The 25481-nt window shown below is 42.4% G+C and overlaps 1 protein-coding gene across 5 annotated transcripts in view; it reads left to right on the forward strand.

Annotated features, from left to right (window-relative positions):
• Nucleotides 1–25481, forward strand: part of PMFBP1 (polyamine modulated factor 1 binding protein 1) — an 881291-nt gene that overhangs the window by 205954 nt on the left and 649856 nt on the right. For all 5 annotated transcript variants that reach the window (XR_011199809.1, XR_011199811.1, XR_011199812.1 and 2 more), the window contains exon 5: nt 15474–15594. Coding sequence is in view for 1 of the 5 variants with exons in the window: in XM_069216463.1 (XP_069072564.1) it covers nt 15474–15594 (121 nt within the window). In the remaining 4 variants the exon portion in view is untranslated. The remainder of the gene's footprint in view (nt 1–15473; nt 15595–25481) is intronic.

Below are 25481 nucleotides of genomic sequence, written 5' to 3' on the forward strand. Positions count from 1 at the left end.
CGTCTGCATGCTTCTCCCCCCGTGACTTGTGGAAGTCATCCACTGTTCTGCAGGACGCAGAAAACTTTGTGAAGCTGGAATCAGGAAACACGCGGAGGCACGCTCGTTGTGAAGCATCCTGAACCAGCAGCGTGTCGGGCCTCTTCCCGGGGCAGCGTGTGTCCTAGGACCAGATGCCCGACACTGAGCAGGACACCTTCGGTGAAAGGCAACGCCTGGCAGGGTGTCAGAAGCAACACGTGCCCTCTCTGTCAGGGGAAGAGGGGCGTCACAAATGGCACCTACACCAGCCCTGCTCGCGGCCTAGCTTTTGAAAACGACTTTTTAATGTGAGATGGTGCTTGTGTGCTACCAAACCGTAACTCTCTGAAGGCAAAAACCAGCCAAATTACAAATATCAGGCAAAAATGTTTGCCATCCTGACACCAGTGGGGCCAAAATGCAGACAGACAATATGGAGCTCCTTGGCTCCAAGGATCTTTATTTATTTTGTGCAGGGAGTTGGCGGTGGTGGACAACACGCTCATTTTTGGTGACCAGGACCAATTATTTATTACTGTTTTAGACCCAGCACAAGAGAGAGAAAGAAGGAAAAGGAGAAATATTAAAAAATCAGTGACAGTGAGAAAGCAGGAATGAAAAAGAATATGCAAGAAGGAAATAAGGGATGGTGGAAAAAAGAGGCATGGGATTAGAACCTAATGGAGGCTGCCTTTGCGTTTATTTTTAGCAACCGGGTATTCTATTGCGCCAGAGCCAGGGCTTCTAAGTGAAGCTCCGGGCTCCTGCACTTAGGGCCAGATGTAGGAAACACTTTGCGAGTCGCAAACGGCAAAATCTGCCGTTTGCGACTCGCAAATGCGTGTTTCCTATGCAGAAATGCATTTTGCGAGTCGTTACCGACTCGCAAAATGCATTTCCGAATCGCAAATAGGAAGGGGTGTTCCCTTCCTATTTGCGAGTCGCAGTGGTATGCAACTCCATTTGCGACCGCGTACGCGGTCGCAAATGGAGTCGCAGTTACCATCCACTTCAAGTGGATGGTAACCCACTCGCAAATTGGAAGGGATCCCCATGGGACCCCTTCCAGTTTGAGACTGGACCCCAAAACATTTTTTCAGGGCAGGGAGTGGTCCAAGAGACCACTCCCTGCCCTGAAAAAAACGAAACAAAAGGTTTCGGATTTTTTGGAAATGCAGCTCGTTTTCCCTTAGGGAAAACGGACTACATTTAAAAAAAAAAAAACTGCTTTATTTAAAAGCAGGTCGCTAACATGGAGGCCTCCATGTTAGCGAGTGCCTATACTCGCAATGGGGCCGCAATTTGCGACCCACCTCATGAATATTCATGAGGTGGGTCATTGCGACCCCATTGCGAGTTGCAGTCGGTGTCTGAGACACCGTACTGCATAGCAATTTGCGACTTGCAAATTGCGAGTCGCAGGGACTCGCAATTTGCAAGTCGCAAATTGCTTTTTTGCTACATCTGGCCCTTAGTTATTTACTTATTTTAACACAAATCAAGGCCGAGTTCGCTTTGGATTGCTGTTTGAACATGGATCTGTTGCTGTATTGAGTTATGCAGGTGGCCCAATGTTGCTTGATGGCCTTAGATCATAGAGAATGTTATTTCGTTTTTATTTTCAGTAGCATGCTTTTGTCATAGTTTACCTTTTTGCTGCAGTGTGATTCCAAAAATCATACGGCATCAGTTGAATGCATTGTGAGCTGCAGTGCTTTAAAAAGAATTGTTGTTAAATGGTAGCACTACTTAATCACGCGCAGAGCTTCCTCAATTGAAAGAAATGGGGGTGCAAGTAAGCAAAGTGCTTTTGTGAGTGCTGAAATATTTCAAGAGTAAAATCATTTTTGTGAGTGATGGCAAATTGTGGATATTATGATCAAGTTGGCTTTTCTTTAAAAAATGATCAGCTATTCTACTAACCTTGCCACATTCAGTTCACGGAGCTCTTCCAGACCGGCCTTGCTGCGCGGTTCCTGTTTTAGCCGCTTGCACCCATGTAGTGCTGGCCTGCACTTCACAGCTCTCACTTCTTTCCAGTGCTGCTCTTCTGTACCATTTCATTGCTGCTGTATGTTTGGCGTTATACTGCACCAGTAAGGGTGGTTGGGAGGGGGCGCTGGTAAAAAAAAAAAAAAAGAAATAAAAAAAAATGAAAAAATGGTAAAAAATTGCTCATGTTTAATATTCATGTCAGGCAACTCCCAAAGAGTGAATTTTAGGCAGAGGATGTGTGAGAGAGTAATTGATTGAATCACCACTGAGCTGAATGCTGTCCAAAGATGAAAACTAGTAAAACACAGGAATATGCAAACAGTGTAAAACTATATATCCAACAAAAATATTCCAGCAAGTGATAGTTATATTCTCCATATTGTTAAATGGAGACATCAGGCCCATTTTATTTTTTTACTGTATTAGAATTTAAAAAATCTGGACTATTTTTTGGGCATAAGATTCGAAGGGAAAAGAGAAAAGCTCTCTTAGAAGCATTCATACTCCATCGGACTTCATTTTAAGGCCTTCTTCCTGAAGGGTGACCCTTCCTTTTTGCCTTTTTACTCTGAAAGAAACTACCTCTGGGCAGATCCTACTACTACCTATCCATTGTAGTCTATTTTTTGTGATGGCCCTTTCTGTACTCGCTTTGTTGCTATCGTATTTGTTTACATGCCAGGTCCCCAAATTTGATCAGTTTATTATAAATGTGATCTTACTAGACGACCCACAGTGGTAAAATATATTATTACTATCTTCCCCTAATATAAAAGAAGAGCACAGCAAACTGGGTTAAAATGGCGAATTGAAAAGCCCCATCCTTTCTGTCCCTTATTTCACATCAGTGAAATCCCATCATCCTTTGCAGTGTTCAGGTCTGCGCAGCCCTTCTGCTTTTGATTTTAGTGCCTATTAGTAGCTGAATGTATGCCTAGATGTAGAAACCAAATAAGACTCTGGGTCTGTTGCACAATATCGGTGTGCAAAAAGTGTAATTTTTGCTCTGAATCATTAAATCGGGATTTTTTAGTTTTCTTTCTGTAGATTTCACTTCTTACTCTGGGGAACCTGTGGGATGTACGGATTCATCCACATTCATAATTGTGGCTAAGTTGTGGAGAAATAATGTTTCCTCTGACTGTCACATCAGTGATCGTTGTCAAGGTGGTTTGTACCAACCTAATCCTAAAGCATGAGTACTCACAAACATTTGCAATGAGATTCCCATACTTTTACTGCACTTTAGAACTTAGGCCTCAATGTACGAAGGCCTTTTGCAGTCACAAACTATGCCGTTCTCAGTTACAGGAGGACTTTTCTCCATGTACAAAACCTTTTATATAAGTCACAAAGTTCGTTGACATCTAAAGGGCTTTTGTGATCCTTCCCTAATCGCAAATTCGGAGAGAGCGTTAAAGTGAGATTTGGAAAGAAATGCGCAGTCGTTTGTGTCTTCAGCTTTGGTCTCAAACCATCCATGTGTTACGGACCTCCAGGTAGGGGTAGTCACTGATCCGAAAAAGGAAAGGGGTCCCCATGGAACACCTTTCCTTTTGTGCATCATGTCAGCGGCCTCTTTGGGAGCTGACAGTGGTTTAGAATCATCACTTTTGCACCCACCCCATGTGTTTTAAAACAGGAACCATTTTGTGATGCAGTACCTGTGCCTTTAATGTGCATGGGCTCCTTTATTAAATAAAAAAAATATATATATATATAGTTTCCTTTTCAGAAACCAAATGCAGGGATGGAGGTCTCCATTCAGTTTTGCCTGTGATTCAGCAGGGGTCTCTGATTGCGACCTTCCTATTTGATGCTTGTCTTTTTGCAACTCCCTGTAAGTAGACAGTTTGCAATCAATTTGTATGTAGATTGCATTACAAAATACATTACCTTTTGCAAACTAATTGTTAGGCAAATTGCACATCTCTGGTTTGTGTATGGGAATGACATCTAAAAAACAGATGTAAGTAATGTAGAAATATTGAGAAAGTGTCAATAGCATCCCCACTTTTAAGACATGTAGCAAACTTGATTTCTTCACATTGTGCAAAGTTTTCAATCTGAAAAAGAGAATGGAAATAAAAAGATCCGTGCAAATGGGCGTTTTTGTAATCTGCTACCTGTTAATTTGGGGTTCTAACAGTTTATCAGATTTTTTTTTATTAACCTGCCCATACGTCAACTCCATAATATTGACTACCAGCATATAATCGAGGTAAGTACATAAAGTTCAGATTTTACAATCACCTCCACATCTCGGTTTTTCAATAATACATATTTTTTAAGGTATGTAAATGTGAGTAAAGGATAGTACATTTATACTGATCATTTTATGTTTGATTTTTATAAAACATTCGTTGCTGATAGTTTGGACACAATATTATTGCAATTCGATAATAACTCATTGTGTCATAGATCTGTGAATTGTCAGTTCTGCTCTTAACAGGCAGAATGTTGCTTTTAGGAAGCAGATGTAGGTATGAGAAATGATAAAAAAAAAAAAAAATTCCCTGGTATCTGCCTTCTGAAATTGATGAATAGGGAAGAGGTTATAACGTTCAACTAAACCTAGGTATATTACTGCCGGCCGGGCACTTGGTCTTTGCTAAGAACTGAGAACCCACTCTGTTATTCAGCTGGGCTGCATTGTGGTCAGGATTGTAGAGCTAGATCTCCTATTTAAAAAGCAGAGCACCTTTCAATTTCAATATATTTGTGCTGCGAGTCGGAATACAGCCAACTGTTCTCTCTAAAGCACCAATTTCAAACCTAATTTAAAACATAATTGCGCTTCTTTGCTCAAATCAGCTTTTTAAATAGGTTTAATTATGTTTTTCAGCAATACAATTATTTGGATGTGCAGAAAAGTAGCAAGGCCTTCCTTTTTAACAAAAAGTTCTTCCACTGTGTCCATATGTGCACCTCCTCGGATATATGCCTGAATATGTTGTGCATTAGTGCTTAATTGACATTCAAGCGCGTTAAAGTTTTTAATCTTGCAAATGGAAAATGCTGTGTTTTCTGAAAGACATTTAGAATGTTCCCCCACTCAGTTCAGCCGTTCTGATCTTTGCTTAGGCGTGCTCAAGTTTTTTACCCAATCTCATTTTCCTTCTAAAATGTTAACGTTTTTAAGTGTACACGTTGTATTTTTCACATAGTTTGTTCTGACTCGATCTTCAGATGTTTGAATACTCTATAGTTCAGATGTAACCGGCTTCTATGTGTCTTTATATGCGTTTATGTACCCACATCTCTAGCTCAGGTTTCAGTGGGATTATTCTTGTTAAACAAAATACACAAACACACAATTGTCCAGTGGAACTATAAAAATGCATCCAGAAACACAGTGCCATATATTAAGCCATAGACCGCTTAGTGCCAGATGTACAAAGCATTTTTCTGGTCGCAAACTGCCTAAATCACAGAATCTGGCCATCTGTGACTGGAAAAGTGCTTTTTCTAATGTGCAGAATGTGATTTGGTAACTCGCATTTTGCATTTGCAATTTGGTATTTGGAAGGGGTGTGTTTAGGGCATCCCTTCCAAATACCGAAGTGGTATGGTATGTATTACTGTTTTGCGATCGAATTCTGGTCACAAAACAGTAATAATTTACCACCAGTTTACAACTGGTGGCAACCCATTTGTAAACGGGCAGGCATCCCCAAGGCCCCCCTTCTGCTTTCATAATGTAAATAATAATATTTTTTTCAACTGTGGTCCCAAGTCCACTGCCTACTCTTAAAAAATACAATTGCAAAGATTCATTTTTTATTTTTAATGCATCCCGGTTATCTTTAAGGAAAACAGGCTGCATTTTTTTAAATGGTGGTGTGCTGACCTCAGTAGGCCACCATCCTTGTGATGGCTGCTATTCCTCATGAGTCTCAAATTGCAAACTACCTCATTAAATATACGTTAGGTAGGTCTATTTGCGACCCACTAGGAATCGCTAAGGAAACCCTAAAGAGTTTTGTACATTAGCAATACTGATTTCCTAATTGCGATTCAGGGAGAATCACATTTAGATGATTGGTATTGCTAATTTTAGTATATCTGGCCCTAGAGTGCTTATTATTCAAGCTAAAGAATTAACAAGTGTTGGCAATGTCAGTAGGTTTGATGTTCACGTTCGAGGGCTGACAAATGCAAGAAAAATATGCCTTCTGCAACGCAAACAATTAAAAAAGGAATTGTTTGGTGCATGCACTGCATGGATATGAGAAATAATTAAATGGGTAATGTACCTAAAAAGCCAGTAGAAAGATGATTGAAACAAGGGGTGTACAGGAAAGGAACAGAAGAGCTCAGGAGGGAGAATTAAAAAAATAAATAATAGAAAGCAAAAAACTGCAGTGGGGAAGCAGTGGATGAGCTTGGATTGGGGAACGGGTAGCAGCTTTGAGCGAACGGGTATCAGTATTTGAGGAGGAAAGCAGTAGCAAGGGAGAGAGCAAAGAAAACAATGTGCTTTTGCAGAGAGTATTGAAAGGAGAAGAAAGTAGTTGCCTAAATGTGAAAAGTGGGGGACACAAGTCATCCATTGAAAAGATGGTAAACAAGCTATCCTCCAGAGGAGGGTCAAACACGAAGAAAACCATTGAATAAGAAGCAAGCAAATGAGTGACAAAAAAGCCAACCAATGCTAAACAATGGCCTTGCCCGAGCCTACTGTAAGTTTTGGAATGGTCCACTAGTGCTCTTTCAACAACAGACAGCTAAAAGCTATCCAAAGTACAGTTGAACCGCTCCCTTAATTATTCTTGGCAGCACCTCTTATAGGTGGACATGATCCTAGCTGCCCTGTAGGGGAGAAGTCAGAATGAAGCTCTGAAGTGCAAACCAAAACCTGCAGGCTTAACAGTAATTAAAATACACTAAGCCAAAGGCGAAACAAGGTAAAATGCCATAGGGCCAGGTTAACTAATAAGTCAACTTAAGCAGAATAGAGAGCTAGCTCACAGTTACATCACCCCAGCACAGTACTACTTGCCCCTTTTATTATCCCTGTGTATAAACGTCTGATGCCATTCCATTTAGCCCACTGGATTGTTTGCCAGTGGCCAAAGGTGTTGCTGCCTCTTTCCTTGACTGGGTCAGATCCTTCCTGTCCCACTGGAAGCAGCCAGTCAGCCCCCAAATCTATCCCCTTTAGTGTCTCCAGATAAATTGTGAAGTACCTTAAGGTTCTCTCTGACCTTGCTCCTTTCCATTCTCTGCATGCTGCCTTTCATGAAGTTTCTGAAGAATTATGACTTCTCAAGTTTGTACATGATTATTCGTCGTGTTTTACCTATTGATATTCCAGAGTCTCCATGGTGTTGTCTGTGGTTTGTACCAAGCAGAAAGAGCAAGCATGACCACCCTGTATCGTTCCAGGATGAAGCTAAGAACCATAAGATTCCACCTCATTAGTGATACTCATTAGGGGTACTATTTCTAACGTGTGATAACAAACAAATGATACATATAACATTATGCAGTTAGATCTAGTCCAGTGAGTCATTTATTGAAGTCAAAATCACTGTAGCTTCATCTTCTACCTATTTTGTGCTACTGTTAAACAGCAGCAGGGCCCAGTCAGGAGAACAGGTAGTTGGACCTTGCCCCTCTTCTTTGTAGTGGGAGGTTACCACAATGAAGGAACAAGACGTTCCATGGACGTCTATTGAAATGCAGTACCTGCTAAGTGTGTGTATGTGTTCACACATACTCCCAGACCCCACCCTCTGCATTACAGTTAGGAAGAGCAAGCCCCTGATGAGTGAGGAAAAGAGTCCATGCTAAGTGTACACCAAGTAGGGGAAACTCATTCTTCTCTCAGTCCCCAGGCACAAACACGTGAACAGATGGGCATGTGTCCATCTGTGGAGGGGGATTCTTTCCCACAAAATAACAACAGAACCTTGCAGAGAGGGCCACTTGAAAGCTATGCAGCATCAAAGCTTATGCCGTCTGTAATGATCTCTTGAACGTAGGATTATCCAGGGTAGCCTCCCATGTAATGTTACCTTTAAATCCCACTTGCCTAATTTACTGGTACAAAGGGTTGAACAGTACTACTGGCCTGATTTTCCTACAAAGTTCACCATTTTCATTAAGCGACTCAGTATAGTATGTCGTGTTGTACAAAATATCACGTTTTTAATAAACCGCTTACTACGCAATTTTACTTTTTCTAAGCACTGTAAATAACGTTTGCTGATATACATAATTTAATGGTACTGAATGTACTAACTTGAGATAAAAGGCACAGTTAACCTTGCTGAAATTCAAAGTTTTACATGCCAGTCACACACTTCTCAACAGTGAGTGTTGATCTGACTCAAACATCGTGCTTGCTTTAAAAGCTTTTATTCATGCATCCTTTCAGCCATCTCCCTCGAACAGGCTGCCCTAAACCAAGTGCAATAGCATTTGAGGTTGGAGCAGCATCTTCTTCCAGACGCCAGGAACATGGGAGCGGGGCATACAAATGCCCCTTCCCAGTGCCACTATAATACTTTGAGCAAGTGCTGTAGTGTGGCCCCGGGAGCGACTAGGACTATTCCACATTACTTAAAGAGTTTGTTCCTACTGGCGCCAAACTCCTCAGAGTTTGCATCAAACTTTGACTTATAATATTCTTGAAATTCCTTATTAAATTTCACTTGTTTTTTCTCAGTCTCTCGCATCTCGATTTTCAAGTAATTGCTCTTTTTTTGTTATGGTGCCTACATAACTAAAGCTGTTTATTTTACAGCATTTGTACAAGAAATCCTGCCTGTACTTTTCCCAACGACCACAGGTCTCGTTGCTACCCTCCTTTTATAAAATCTGTGCAACTCCATGCAGTTGAATTCGTGGAGGCAGCATTCTGCTAAGCATTGTCAACACTGGCCACTACACTCATCACATTGCATGATCTTTCCATCACCTTTAATGTAGTGGACCGTTCTATACCTCAGTGAATCATGGCAAATCTTGGCATCTCAGGTAAGGCCGTGTTTGGTTTCCTTTCCGCCGTTCTCTAAGTCTGGCCCTTAACTTGGCCTGACAATATTGCAGTATCTTCACCCAAAAGCTTCCCAACTTGGGAAATGACCACATAGTATGAAACCAGTTACCCTCCACCAGGGATGAAGTTACAGGTTAATTTTATTTGAGAACACAGGTGTACAATATAGTAACTATATGGCGAAAAATTCCATTCTATGAAAAGTACTGAGACGTTTTAATGATTAATTAAATCCCATGTCGCCTTGTAATCAAATTTTCCCCAGTTTGCCATTTATGAGCTGTTATCTGAAATGAAATCTCTCTCATTAAGTGTGACTAACCTCTTTTTCCAGAAGTCAACTGACTGCAGTGTGGTGCTTTCTATTCAGTCCTAAACCAAACCTTCATGTCCCTTGAGAAAGTGTCCCCCATTTGCCATCTGCAAACCACGTGAAATCCCTTGATTGACTGACCCCCTGTCTCTTCCTTCGGGTAATAAGCAGTCTGGCTAGCTAACTCGTTGTACAAAATAGAGCCTTAGTGAAATTTTGCACCCTGATTTTGACATCGGTCAATGCCCTTGCCCCTCTCTCGATCAAACCATTTCCGTCTGCACTTCAGCTGCTCCCTCCTTTATTCAAGCCCAACATCATTTTACCATTCCACATCTCACTGCCCCACCTCTGTCAGATTAAAGGCTCTTCTCAGACCTCCCCGCTTTACTGCCATGCCTTAGAAATTGAGGATGACCAGCCTCCACCCACGATTGACAGAATCCTCATGTGGAACACATGCTTCTGATTAACACTCCCAGCATGACCAACCCTTACAACAGCAGCATCACAAATGCCCCTTAGCCCTGTTTGGAGCTATTTTTAGTTGGTTATGCCCTGCCCTAATTGCTAATCCTATTAACCACACAGAGCTCAGTTTCTTACTACCTCCCCAATAAACTGTAATTTGCAGTGTTCAGCATTTTTGGTTCAAATATTTACTGTTTAAATAAATACTTGTTACAAATATTGTGGCACATAATGGCCCCCAGATACAAATATTGTGGCACAGAATGGCCACCAGTTAATGTACACCTATTGTATTCACTACAAGAATTCAAATATCACAGCCTTAGCCACGTGAGAAAGGAATGACTAATAGGATGATGAACACCAGTGCAGATGGAGTAGTGAAAATGAAGAAATAACAGAATCGACTTGCTTCCTGACCTCAAATCAGCGAGAGGTGGAGAAACTGATGACTACTTTAGAAGGTATCTGCCTCTCAGTGTATCCTGAATCCGGTGGAGGAATGGCTTAAAAAGGCGAGGGACTGAATGTGAGGAGGCAAAGGGCTAGTGTAATATCTGTTGAGATAGAGGGGGTTATTCTAACTTTGGAGGAGGTGTTAATCCGTCCCAAAAGTGACGGAAAAGTGACGGATTTACCACCAGCCGTATTACGAGTCCATTATATCCTATGGAATTCGTAATACGGCTGGTGGTATATCCGTCACTTTACCGTCACTTTTGGGACGGATTAACACTCCTCCAAAGTTAGAATAACCCCCAGAGTTTCTAACTCAAGAAATAAAGAAAGAAAATTATAGTTTATCTTTTTCGGTGGGGGTAGGGACAAATCAATTTAGGATCGTCTGATGTAGCACAAACATGCTTTTGATGGAAGGATTTCTGCAAGTGATTTTCAGATTTTCTTTAAAGGTTGAGGGTTGTGACACAGGGCTAGATTTCTATGCTGGACCGAAAAATATTTTGTAGTGTTGAGCGAGATGAAGGGGTAATACAAATGTGTTCCAGAGGTGGTGATGGGACCAGTGGTAGAGTGACTCGATCTGAGAGCAGTGTTGGGGTAGAATTAAGGTACAAAATTAGATGTATAAAAATATAGAAACTCCCTACAGTTAAAGTGCTGCAGTCACATGTCCATTAGTTACTACTCTGCAGAATACTCTTATCTGAGACAGATTCTAGAGATGCTTATCTGAAAGTTTGATCTTTCCGGTGAGCATCTCTAGGTAGATCCTACCGATCAGGTGATCATCCTTGAAACTTGTGATTGGTAGGCGGAAATATTAGACACATAGGGTGTTGTTTAAAAGGTGAGATTGCTGCAAAATTCAGAGGTTGTCATTTCAACCTCTTCCGACCCCTACCCAACTTCAAGCCCTGACTGCAATAGTATAGGAAAATGAATATGTAGTAAAGTAATGTTATTGGTACACATAAATTAAGACATAGATGTCTAAGGGCATAATAGCCAGTTAATTAGAATTTGAAGAATGTAAGAAATCCACCAAAAGCGGTGGCTGTCCATGCTGCCCTTTTTAGGGTGCTCACATAGTGTAGACACTCTAAATCACTGGCTCTTAACTTGTGGTCTGGGGACCTCTGTGGTTCTGCAATGCCTGCTCAGGGTGTCCACTTAGAAAACTGAAAAATATTAACACAATAATAAAAAGTGTCTGTAAATAAAGAAGCAACATCTAAAATTGAAAAATGTAGCAACAGGAGGTTAAAATTAAGTTGGTGTCCTCTGATGCATTTGCACTCTTCTGACAAATCAGTCAAACAGAATATAGCATGGCCAATTCGTGGCCTCTGTTGAATTAAGAGAAGCCCCAAGCTGCCTTTTAAAATAAACATTTTGATTTTGATACTTGTGAATCTCATAAAATATTTAATCCGTTTGTATATTTGCTCGGTGAATGCTTGTTTCTGTATTTTTGTGCACTGCTTTCAGGTTCCAATCATCAACATTGCTTGAACTGGGGTCCCTGGCTTCCACTAATGACTCAGTGGAGGGTTCTCTGTTTTCAATAATGATTCAGTGGGTGATCAGCTTTGGTAGATGTACTGCATCCGGCACACTCTATACAACGTATTTAATGTTTAAAAACGGTGTTGCTAATTGAATTATGAAAACTATCAAAAATTAAAATTGTACTATTCCAGGAACAGCATTTTTTTTTTTAATGATTTGGTATCTGTCACTAACTTAATCCGAAAAGCTAAAACTCCCACCTACACAAAACATTAAAACCTCTATTTTGTCATCGCACAAACGTGTCTAACAAAGTTATTTTGTTTACTGGAATAAATGAGAGCTTAACAGTGGCTAGCAATAAGTGATACTTTGTTTTTTCTACCGAGAACAGTTTTTCAGGTGGCACTTACCTTCTTATGAATGACAAACGCATTTTTGTCCCCCCTCACTCCCCCATGTTGCTATTTTTGTACTTGAAATAAAAAAAAAAACAAGGACGAATCCAAATATAATCAGAAGGGTTGTTTTGTCCTTGTTTTGTCATTGCTTACGCCACAAGAAATGTTGACTAATACCATGATTGGGTTTTAGAACATTATGCCTGATTTATTGAAGATATACAGCATCTATTTTAAGTATACTTCCAAATTGGAGACATAATAGAGTATCAATTTTTAGGTCTGGTGTAGAGCCAGTCTGCTTTGGATTTTTTACCAGCCTCATGTTTTTGAATGCAGAGTCTTTTGGTCAGCATTGTTCAACAATTGGTCTGTGTCTTTAACATTTTGCTTCCACCCACCACAGCATAGAACAGAGGCAGGGGTGGCTGCTCCATTAAGGCTTAATTAAGGCCTCTTCCCCCCTCCGGCAGCAGAAGCTGCAAGACCTTTAACAAACCAAAGGATAATAAACTTTTACTTAAACAAAATAAATAAAAATGTGTTTGTTAAAGGAGTGGGGCCACAGGGGTGAAGAGCAGTGAGGGGAGTGCACTGTGCACTCCCCTCAGTGCGCATGTATGTTTGGCTGTTTGTCTCATGTACACAGTAGGCTCTCTCCAGCCCAGCAACACAGTTGACTGGCTGGAGAGAGCCTGCACAGGCTCCCTGGGAGTGCCCTGGCTGGGTGCTCCCAGCCAATCCTGACGCTGCTCCAAGCAGCGTCAGGATTGGCCGCAGGGCAGGCTGGGAGCATGTGCCTGCAGCGAGATGGATGATAGGCGTGTCAAGGAGCGAGGTAAGTTTTTTATAAAAAAATAAAAAAAAGATTTCAAAATAAATTTTACCCTCTCCCATCCCAACCCGCGCGCCACACCCACCCCTTGTTACCGAAGCGAACCGCTACTGAACAGAGGATCAGCCCTAGTAAGTCATTAGCTCTCTTCACTGTGAGTAACAGCATTTTGCTTGTGCGGCTAGCCACATCTGCCTATAACGTAGTGTACTTCAGACTTCAGTGCTAGGACTGGTTGGGCCATTCCCTGATTTTATTTCTGTGTAGATATCATGATTTTTTTTATTTATTATTGCAATGCCTTATTGTAGGTCCCTTCTACCTGACAGGTGTTGGCTATCTGCAGGTGAAAGCCTCTTGTGGAAAAACTAACAGTGGACTTGGAGTTAGACCATTGCTTACCATTTATAAGATTTCTTGTCACTCATTTGATTGCTTCTTATTCAATGGCTTGCCTTCCTCTTCTTGTGTTTGATCCTCCCCTGGTTCATAGCATCTTCACCATCCTTTTGATTAGGTGACTTGTATTCTTCAATCAAGCAATAAATCAATCAGTGATTTCTAAAGCGCAGCTAATCACTTCTATGGTCACAAGGCTTTGTTTGTGGGCGTGCTGCTCAATCGAAGAGCCAGGTCTTGAGGTCATTCCTGAACTACTTCAGTGGCGCGATCTGCCTGAGTTTGAGCGGTAGCGTGTCCGGTGTTTGGGCTGCGAGGTAGGAGAAGGATCTTCCTCCTGCTGTGCTTTTCCGGATCTTGGGAACGGCTGCGAGGGCAACCTGGGAAGCGCGGAGATGTCTGTTGTGTACATAGAAGGCGAGGCAGTGATTGAGGTATGCCGGTTTTATGTTGTGTAGTGCCTTGTAGGTGTGGATCAGGAGTTTGTATGTGTTGCGCTTGTTGACTAGAAGCCAGTGTAGGTCTCTGAGGTGGGAGGAGATGTGACTGCGTCGGGGGTGTCAAGAATGAGTCTGACTGCTGCATTCTGGATTCTTTGTAGTCTTGACTGTAGTTTCTTGGTGATGCTAGCATAGAGTGCGTTGCTGTAGTCCAGCTTGCTACTGACTAGTGCATGGGTGACTGTCTTCCTTGTGTCGGAGGGGATCCACTTGAAAATCTTTCGAAAAAGTCAGGTGTGGAAGCATGATGATGAGACCGTGTTGACATGGTGGGTCATGGATGGAGAGGAGTCCAGGATGATGGCTAGATTGCGTGCGTGGTCTGTGGGAGCAGGGCCATTTCCCAGTGCGGTGGGCCACCAGGAGTCGTTCCAGGTGGAAGGGGTGGAGCCTATTACGAGGATCTCTGTCTTGTCTGAGTTGAGTTTGAGGCAGCTGGCTTCCATCCAGGGGGTGACTGCTGTCATCCCGTTGTGGAAATTTCTCTTGGCCTTTGCAGGGTCATCGGACAGGGAGAGGATCAGTTGGCTGCTATTCTTCCACTGCTCACATTCAAGACCTGTTTTTTAAATTTTTCTTTCAGGTCTCTCCCTCATGTACTGCGTCACCTTCCCAAATCCTCCTTCACCTGCTTCCTTATTCCTCCCCTCAGACTCGCCCATTGCTTTTGCCATGCTTCCTGCCTTTTTTTATCACGTTTTATTAATCATTTGTGCCCAGCCTCAAATGTCTCTATTACTCACTGGCCACCTCCCCATTGTTCCTCACCTTCCACCCACTCCGTTGCTCCCTGAATCCCTTATGGACATTTAAACTTATTTTTGAATTTATTTATTGTCTGAGGGAGGGCGCAGCACCTGCCATTTGCAGCTGGACTGCTCTGCTTGCTGTACATAAAGCGCTTTCGCACCTATAACATTATTTTTTTTTTTTTTTTTTTTAAATTACCAATCCAAATGGTGTCTGCCTTGTTTGATTGGTAAATTAACCCCCAAAAATGGTGCCTACGCCATTCCCTAGGTCCATGCATGCATGGTGCTCCATGCACACCCATATGTCATCACACATGCGTGCATCTAGGGAACGATGTAGGTGCATCATTTTCATACCTCCCCATGCCCACACATTTTATGCTTACACATGGAATGACAAAAGGCATTTTGATTTTTGCTGATGTTGCACAGCATAAGCAAAAAGCATGGCAACGTCAGTTCGATGAAACCTATTCGCTTTTCCAATGCTTGTTTTTTTTTTATGTTTGTTTAGCATGTTTTAGCTTTATAACCTTTATATGTTTAATGCCTAATGCATACGTTTGTGTAAAATAAAACACATTGCAGATTGTCAGTGGTATTGACTTTGCCAGTGCTTGTATAGTTTGCACTGCTTTGAACAAGCAGTATTTCTTTGGACTTTATAAATGTGAATTCAGAAGGCTAATGCAGATCAACCGACGGTACATGGATCGTGCGATTCCTTAGAAGTATATTGGGGACATACACCGGAGACTGGGCTTCTGCCATATCCAGCTGCCTTAAAAGCACTTATTATTTTGTTTTAGAGTGGACTTCCAAGAATATGAGGAACTAAAGGAGCAGCTTCTTGCTAAGGAGCAGCTCCTGCAGCAGATGCACGTCCAGCTGAGAGATGCCATCCACAGCCATGAATTATCGAGGGTAGAGGTATGTACTGTGAAATGAAGCTACACACTCTGCTTGCTGTGAAGACTTTGGTGGGCTGCTTATGGTTGCCACTTGACAGTGCAGGTCCCAGAGACACCAAGGAAGCGCATAAGGTGAAATATCTTAATTAAACATGTAGCTATATCTAAAAAAAACAAAATTAGCCCTTGTAGTTGCTGGCAGTCTGTGCCTTAAAGAAGAAAGGTGTAGATGCATTTTTAGTGTATAAATGCTTAATCAGCAGGCTGCATGTTTCCATATTACATGTCATTTATCCCATTAACGTGATTAAATTAAAACTCTTGGAGTAATGCACTAATGCATTTTAAGTGACGTGTAAGCAAAAGGGTGTCTCAGTTGCTAATTTCAGGCCAGCGCCATCCCTGAAAAAATTACTGATTGGAGACATTTCATCATCACAATGAAGGAGAAAACCAGAGGTATTATACAGTTCATGGTCCTTTTCAGGTCGCCGAATTGATAAGGTCTTTTGCTCCGTATGGTGATTATGGAACACATGATAGTGCCAATTGCATACTACTCAAGGCTTAGGTTTTTTAGGATCTGTTTTACACCCCACGTTTCATAGAGCCTCCTCACAAGAGTCTATTTTTTTTCATCAATTAAACATTGCTCCTGTTCGTGTTAGGGTTGGTAGACATAGATAAATGAGTTGTGCTTGACTGTATCAAGACCAGAAGCCTGAGGACTAGACTTTCTAACTAATTTAATGTGCAAGGCAGTGCTTAATTTGTGCTTGTTGTTTTCCGGTGCTGAGCAGCAGCACTTATTTTTGAGGGCCGGCGCTTATTCTTATGCCTCAAGCATTTGCTGCGAACAAAAGACATGTGGGAAAGACTGATGAAGAGAAAAACGAAAAAGCTTCACAATGTGAGAAAGCAGAAAGCTGCAAAAGTGAGCTGAAGGGGCAGTGAATGCTTTTAGGTGGTTTGAAGAGGCCCGAGATGGCTTCAGGATTACATTGTCTCAGTATTCCGTGTTCCCACATTTAATAGCAGCAGCCGCATGTTTGCGGGTAGGGCTTTGAGCACCGGCACGTTTTATTTACAAATTAAGCGCTGGCGCAAGGTTTCATAGACATCATGTATAGTGGTTTATAGAAAGAAGATATGTAAAGCACATTGGGTCACACATGTAGAAATAGTCTGTCTTGCTCAAGCAGCAATTCTAGGTTGAAGTCTCATGCATGTAACTTTAGAGTCCTTTCCATTTTGTGCATATTTGTATAATGCATTACCACCATCCATATGTTTCTAAAGTGTTTTTTTAGAATATGACCACTCTTGATTTTTCAGTTCATCAGTTGATATTGTATTTCTTTGCGTTTCTGACTGTTTAGGGTAATTCACATTGACAGTGGGCGGTAAGGATGGAGGAGATTAATGTACTGTTTGGAGGTTGATTATACTGGAGTTTGCTGGCTGGATCCTTTTGTGGTATCTGTGTGGAGCGTTATGTGAATGGATGTGTCCTCTGAAAGGATTTTCCATTTGTTTCAATCTCCTTGGGGATACGTATGTTCATGCTTGCCTTTATCTGATTATGTTTCAGGCAACCTAGACACTATGGGGCACATTACAACATTGGCGGTAAGTGCCACCTACTGCCGTGGCGACTGCAGCCAAAAGACCGCCAAATTATGACCGCAGACGGATTTCCGGCACAAGAAGGGTGGAAATCCGGCTGTGGCCATACTGGCGGATGGTGTTAAGGTGGCGCTGCTACCACCACCAGCAGCGCCACGCCAGTAGACCCGCTGCCAGCCGTATTATGAAAAATAATAAGGCTTGGCGGTGTTCTGCTGGTGGGCGCTGCTGGAGGTAGCAGCGCCCGTCCCCTGCTGGAAGACCACCTGGATGCAGGTAAGTTGGGTTTTCGACAGGGGAGGGGGGATGGAGGATGTTGTGTGAGAGGGATGTGTGCATGAATGTTTGAGTGTGTGTGTGAATGCGAACGTGTGTGGTGTTTGCGTGCGTGTATGCATGTGTGAGAATGCATGTATGAATGTAAATGTAAATGCATGTTTGCGTGTCAGTGTGAATGTGGTAAGGATGTGTGCATGAATTAATGGATGCATGCGGATATGAATGCGTGTATGCCTGTGAGTGTGTGTGTATGCCTGGTGCGTGTCTGCAAGTGTGCGTGTATGGGGGGGGCATGGATGGAGGGGGTTTGGAGGACATCTGGGGAGTGTTGGGGGGGGTGGGTGTTCCTCCTATCAGTGACAGGGAAGGAATTCCCTGTCACTAGGAGGGCCTACCGCCATGGTTTTCAAGGCGTTACAAATGCCATGAAAACCATGGCGGTAGGCAGGGTCAAAATGCCGCAGGTGGTACATTGGCAGCGGCCGGGCTGGAGATTCTTATCGCGGTCAGTGTGGTATATTGGTGGGTCAGCTTCAGCCAACCCGCCAGTGTCATAGTGTGGCGGTATGTACCGCCAGCCTGTTGGCATCACTACTGCCACATTATCACCAACCGCCGGGGTCATAATGAGCCCCTATGTGACTTTGATGCTGTTCAGTGCATGTATGCAGGGGTAGGGTAATGCTCTTCAGCATGGTTAATGTGTATAAAGGTGTGTAAGTATAAATTGAGTGGATATACAGTTGAGATGACACTTGGACCACTATATATAGAGATGTTTTGCTAACTAAGTGAAGTTGGATGAAAAAGTGTAAGTGATAGGCAACAGCAGCCTCATGGAAACACTGATCAAACAGCAGTCCTTAAATAAGTGAAGGCATTAATGAAATACATTAGTATTTAACATGTTAATATCCTAATAATCGATGTGATCTCCTTTTGGGAATTTCCATGTCACTTGCTGTGGGTGTCTGCCAGGACCAGCCTTGAAATGCACAGTGCATACATCTCTGCTTTGGAATTTACATCATTGATTTCCAGTCAATGGAGAATTGTGGGCAAATTACAGGAGTAGTGGCTTCACCAATATCGTAACCTACTCTGTTCTAGTAGTAAATATTAATACTGAAATCTTTCGATTAAGGATAGAGTGGCGGTGGAGGCCCAAAATATTGGTGTGTAGAGCAGGAAGATAGATCTTGGATGATCTCAAGATCTGGATGCCTATTAAGCAAGGCAAAGAACCTGCTTCACTAAACTGTTAGTACCAGGAATACTTAGTAATGAAATCAAGAATCAGTGCTTGCAAAGACCGTCTGTGAAGGAACAACTTGCTTTTGCAGGCTGCAAGATTGATACTTTCTCTGTTTCAAGCTCAGAGAAAGTATGGAAACCTTAGCCCTTTGTGAAATATTCTGTTATGCCCATTAGTTTTGTTGTCTCACTCAGAATACTTCTGAAAAGACAGTGGTAGCAGAGCCTGCTGATCCAGGAAAGCACAAGCACAGATAAGCCATACTGGGTCTATTTTGAGCTTGCTAGAACGGGGCACAAAGGAAACGTAACAATAGGTTCCTTGAGGCTCTTGCCAAACCCATTATGGGGATTGTTTGCCCCACCCACCTCCCGGAGGCATTTAGAAGACAGAAACATGGCAATGAAAAACGTGATGGAGTCATAATCCATCCTCCTGGTTTTAGCATGCTTGACAGGGAGGCACAACTACATACTTCCCAGTCATCAGACTTTGAATCCCATTCTGAAGATGGTGAAGTATTCATGCATGTGAATCTATAAAATACACCAAGCCTGGAGAACTAGAGTTAATGGTAAGTATCTTTTTTCTTATGTTTCCTTTCCATCCTTTTACCCCAGGAGTCCAGATGACCTCAGAAAATATTTTTCACAGTGTTTAACCAGATTTGTTGGTCCCCAAAGGAACTCCTGACACCGAAAGCCTTAGGTTTGGATGACATTTATTGACTCAAATACCCATTTTGTATCGCAAATGCAACTAAACTCTCTAGCTGCTGTCAAAGACAACTGAAAGTTTTAAGAGCTACTCTTTACTTGATCTGAGTGGTCTGGGTTCCAGCTCTGTCCTGTTACTTATCCATGTCTCATACTAGCAAGGACATTTTGAGCACAGACTCATTATACGCCCCGTATGTTACACATTTTGGTAGTTGGCTGTACCTTACCTTGTATGTGATCCCATGATAATATTGCTTATAGGCAATATTCAACTTAATCACACATTCCTAATTTTAGAAATCTTGCTCATTCGTCGGACCTTTATCTTATACCTGGTTGTCTGCTTCTTTTCGTCCAAAAGCTTTGGAAGATCTTTGTAAGAGCGATAATACTGAAGTCTGTATTTAACCAAGAATAAAATCCCAAAACACTGGCAGTATTCTTGTTATGACTCTTAGCAGCTCATAGATATTCATTACAGAACCATTCAATAGACATGCATTGTATGAAGGTTTTTTAGCCAGACAGCTTTCTGGATGCGATGGATTTAGGGATCTTGTGGGAACATAGCCTTCCTTTCAGAGGAACAGGTTTCCTATGAAGATTGAAAGGTTTTTGTTGGGGGGAGGGTACGTGACGTGGTGGTTAAGAACGGTTTTATCTCAATATGACTAGAATCCGTGCAGAAGATTTGAAACGGCTGTTGTTGCTTTCAGAGCCGATACCTATCATGTCATTAAGGGGCTGGTAAATATGAAGCTTTTCTGAACCCTTGTTATAGCTGTGGAATAGCACTGCCTACAGTTAACTCTGATGGCCTGATTTGAAACAGGCCATACCAGAACATCTGCCAAAAACTGGCAATGGTCCTGATTAGTCTTCTCGCCGTTGTCTGCTTCACTTACACTTTAGGGTTACAGGGTTTTCCTGACTGTAGAACAGCCGCCTGTTTCACAATCAGGGGAAACTGTTCAGTGAACCCAAATCCACTGAAATTATGTTGACATGCGCTCTCTTTTCAGGGGAGTCCCCCCAGTACCGTTCCTGTCACCCTTCCTGTCCATGACTGACAGTACAACTAAGTTAGTCCAGAAGAGACAAATTTACTGATCCTCAAGAGCTGTGAGGCAAATCCAAGTGCACGGGGGGGGCGATAGTTTTTTTCTTTCCGAAGAGAGACCCCTGCTTTTGTGACAATCACTGGTTATTTTTTTCCCCAAAGTGGATTCCACCTGGGAGGCCGAGTCTCCACTGCCTGAGCTGTATAAACCGCTCTCCCACAAGTACGAATGACCCTCAGTCAACAACTATACATGGCCACTGAAACCCTCCCAAAACGTCTTTCTTCAGTTCCTGACTAAGCGTGTGTTGGGTTTGCTGTCATATGTGCGTGAAAGGAGATCTCTAGTTTGTTAGCCTTGACTAGTTACAACAAGAGCAGCACGGGCAGTGTGTGCGCGCCCGTAGGAGGCCTGTTCTTTCATTGCGAAAAGCCCTGTAAAAATGACACATTAACAGTTTGCAAGGGAGCTTCCTGCTAGTGTCAGCTGATTGCTCATTTGAAGTGCCCTCTCCTGACACCGAAGGACAGCATGTGATAGATTTCAGTGAAACTGCGAGTTTCAGGACCTCCTGCAATGGTTAATGCTAATAGAATGCCCAGAGCCTCCCGCCGGCTATTAATCTATTGGTAATAAAGTTACAGTTTCTTAAGTACACAGAGGTATAAGGAGAAGAAATACGGTCACCGGTGCCAGATGAATGGTGGGGCTCCCCTCATCGGTGCCCTTGTAACCTAGGGCATGTAGTGAGGGCTGGCAGCCCATGCTCGTGCACTGTGGGCCAGAGTCCATCAGCTATGGAGAAGGGCGGCTGATGAATTGGTGCGTAATGTACTACTGAAGTGCATTAGTGGGCTTCAGACAAATGGCGGCCTTCTGCCCAGGCCTTGTAAAGAGCATTACTCACTGCACACTTGCTCTCCATCAGCTTTCTGCCAATGGGAAGGCACTGGCGTGAGAGGCTGACGATGCAGACTGTTGGGTTTACACAGCCACCCCGCCTGCTTCTCCAGGCTGCATGCTGGCTCTTTCAGTGGGCAGAATTCCCCTCATACACCCTACTGCCTCATGCACCCTATATCTGCCATATTGTAGTGGAGCGCAAGCAATGTGCCGACAACTCCTACACGTCTACCATCACCTCTGTTGTGTCACGAAACATCCAGCAGCACACATTAGAGAGAAGATTGCACACACAAGCAGCACCGCATAGCTATGCCACATAGGCGGGCATGGATGTGCTAAGGACAGCAAGCGTTCACCACACACCTGCTAACATAAGATGCCGCAACACTTACTAACAGAACACTAAATACACATGCACTACAGACACATCACAAAATTGCGAAGCACCATCCACACTTCATTATGCACTAATATTCGCCACACTGTGCTCGTACGCGAATAGTGTGGTCGTTGGGCGAGTATTTCAGTTTTAATGAGTTGTGAGGTTTTTGTTGGTTGAGAGCAGATGGCTGTACCAAATTGCTTATGTATTTTCTCAGTTAGCCAGGGTGCTCATTTCCCTTCAAACACTTCCAGAATGCCTTGTTAACTGCCTTTTAGGGCTGGTTAGTTGCAGATACTTCCACTTGCTGCTAACAAACAATAAACATCTCCTGGGGAATTGGTTGTATGTACTGAGTGAGAAAATGCTTAAGTGGCCTCATTTCTCCCTCCGGTAAAAAAAAAAAAAGGCACAGAAATACTGGGTGCTGTATTAATACAGTCGTGTTTTTTGGCCATTACGAGATTAACATTTTTAATGGGGGAATGTTTCTTTGACCCTGAGTGTCTGAGTAAACTGTCCCAACTCATGATGTTCTTGCAGGATTTGTAATCCAGATGGGGTCAGTAACAGTTGGGATTAACATGCCACTTGTAATCGAGATTCAGTCACCTAAAAAAATCACTCCCTAACGCTCCTGTCAGCACATCTTCATAAATTCAGAAAATGGCATTTAGACACCAGTCTTCAATGGTAATCAACCATTTGGAAAGTTCTTCCCAAACTATCAAATGCTCTACAATGCTATAATAATGGTGGATTGTACACTTAAGAAATGGCAAATAGCAATAGCTATAAATGGGGAAGAGAGGTCGGTGAGAGGCAATCCTACTTAAGTGGGAGGTCTGAGATTTACAAAGATCCCCTTAGTAGGCCGTGGACCTTGTAGGAACCTTATCATTAGTAAATAAAAGGAGTGAAGTAAGCGAGGCCTGGATACAGAGACAGTAACCCATCTACATAAGATCCATCTTGACACCTTGCACACCTGGACAAGCTTTTACAACCGATCTCTTCTTTCTGTGAGCATTTAATACGGGTAGAACTCCACAATTTGCATTTATGCTCTCTAATCTGGTCCTGTGCTTACTAGGAGGATGCTGTGTGACATTGCTTTTATTGAGGTATTTTATAAGTGAAAATAAATTATGAATGAAAAGGATGATGTCTCATCCATCTTTCTGTGGATGCCTTGTTATAAGATTAACCTCCCATCAATAAAATATCTAAAGCATTGTTTGTGAGCTGTTGTGCAGCTGTGGTCTAACAAATAATTGTGATGTAAATTTTACTTAAAAACCACCTAGTTCATGTTTGCCACCATATAAACATTGCATTCTTATTCATTGGGGGTTGTCATATTTTCCTGTTTTCAAGTAGAATGGACCCACTGGTAGTTGTGTGGGCTGGTGTTGATGTGCTGTAGAGTTAATACCCATAGATTTAATTTACAAGTCAAACTGCTTCTCTAATCCCTTTCACAATCCTGAATCGAGTATAGTGGTAATTTTGCTTTTGATTGTGAAAGCTTTGAGTGTTGGATTGTATACTTTAAGAGTACCTGCTTTCCAGTTAACATTTTCAACCTGCTGCAAGCCTAAGTGGAAAGGGGCCTGGAATTCACCAAATACATGTGGTCTAGAGTCCAGGTATTCTGGGTTTTACTAAATGAGGTGGTGACGCTGACTGGAATTTCTAACGGCAACAGTGGTATTGCATCCCCTTTTTTTTGGTCAGTTCTGAATAAGAGCCTTGAAGAGCGTGACTCCTGCATAATTACTAGCTAATCCAGTGCCTAAGTAAACCTGAAAAAATAGCCCTGTGCATTATGGTGAAATGTCCGTTAATGAGTTGAGTCAACAACTACTGAATATACTTCTGTCTTATTTCTTCGAGGCAGTCTGGTCTCTCTTCCCTTCTTCATAAATCTTACCTGTGAAGTCCCTCAAGGCCCCCTTCCCCTTTGTTAATACTTAATGTATATGACACCTGCATTGATTTAATCATTGGATCCTTTGAGGTCTCTTCACTCATGTGGATAGCACCCAGTTTCATACCAGACTGAATGTTAACTTGAGTTCTATGCAGAGCCTGTCCTATGGTTTTTGAATTGGTCTGCCAGTTCCCTACCACTGGGTCCTTTGGCTGTCCATGTATAATATAGACATTGAATGTGTGTGTGTAATATCGAGAGAAGATGCCTGGGTGGAACTTGTGTGACTCAAGTGGCCGTAGCCTTATTGTGAACCACTGTGGATTTGGTACATTCTAGTGGTACTTGTGATGGAGGAGTGGAGGGAATCCCAGGCAGGAGCATTGTGCAACCTTTGCTGCCAGGACATTCCTGGGACCCTTTGCAGTGGGTCAGACTAAGGAGTGTTAATGAAAGGAGACACGGAGCCTCGCTGTAGCTAGGGAGTTTCTCACTGCCCCGTTCTGGCTTTTTATTCTCTGGAAGTGCTTCCCCCACAAGTTAATTAAGTGGGGCAGCCTCACTTGGCTTTGTGTCCTTTTTGTGGGTTTCTCCTGAAAGGAGATCCCGAGCTCCATCCTACCATGCTTCCCACACCTGGTGACACATACGTTTGCAAGACTAATTGCAATATGTTTCCCAGCTTCGTGAGAGAAGCCTCTGATCATTGTTTTTTTTTGTTAGCAAGTACAGGTAAGCTACACTGAGCTCATGAACTGCTTCAGCATATGTACTACATTACTTTCCTCTTTCCATAGGAATGGTCCTCCACTTATCCCTGTGGAAGTGGAAACTTGTATATATGTTTGTATTGGTGGCCATCTAAGCATCCTCTGTTATGCATGGCTGTTAAATGTTGGACCTTTGCAGTTCATGTTAATGTTTAACACGCTATATTATTCTCGCAGTAACCTGGATTGATGCTTCATAACAAAACATACTGTTAAAACGTTTGCAATGTGTTTCTATAATCAGTGGGCTGTGTTTAATTGTGCATTAAACGTAGTCACCCATTTTCCCAAATTGTTGTGTGTTGTGCATTTCTTTATCTTTGACTTTTTATCCAAAAACTCAAGGGTTTAAATATGTGGCCTCGTTACAAGAGGTTCATTTGGAAAACTGGCGTCATTGTTGGAGGTGGGTTGTATGTAGTAGGATCTCCCTCTGGGCTGACTTAATCCTTCCTCACAAAGCTTCACACTGCAAGAGACTTCACTCCTTCGAGAGTGCTCACGTCAGCTATCTAACTCATTAGTCATAATCCTGAACATTCGGTGCCCTTCTGGTTTCTGAGGACTTGTAATTTAATCATATTCTATTCGTGTAATGCAAAAACCCTTATACTTTTTTCACTTTATATGATACATTGTCAATAAAAATACATGGACCCTTGAGGATCCCATAAACTGGTGTATTCCATCTGCTTGCGAATACATATTGTTTATTCTAGTATATTTCCATCTCTTAATTTCTACACCTAAAATTCAAGGCATAGACATGGGACTATATTTGTGGCCTTCCCAGCTGCCTTGCATTGCTGAGATTTGGAGTAGTATTGGATTGCGTTGTAGTTGCGTTGCTCTTGCTCTTCGTGGCCCAGGTGTAACAAATAATCTCATTTCTGGATTGCTAACCTGCCACTCTGGTAGTATTATGGTGGGAAGAGTGTGTGTGGCTCATATGGCTTACATGTGTTTTGTTTAGAT

Source organism: Pleurodeles waltl, chromosome 12 (assembly GCF_031143425.1).
Source record: "Pleurodeles waltl isolate 20211129_DDA chromosome 12, aPleWal1.hap1.20221129, whole genome shotgun sequence".
NCBI classification, from domain to species: domain Eukaryota; kingdom Metazoa; phylum Chordata; class Amphibia; order Caudata; family Salamandridae; genus Pleurodeles; species Pleurodeles waltl.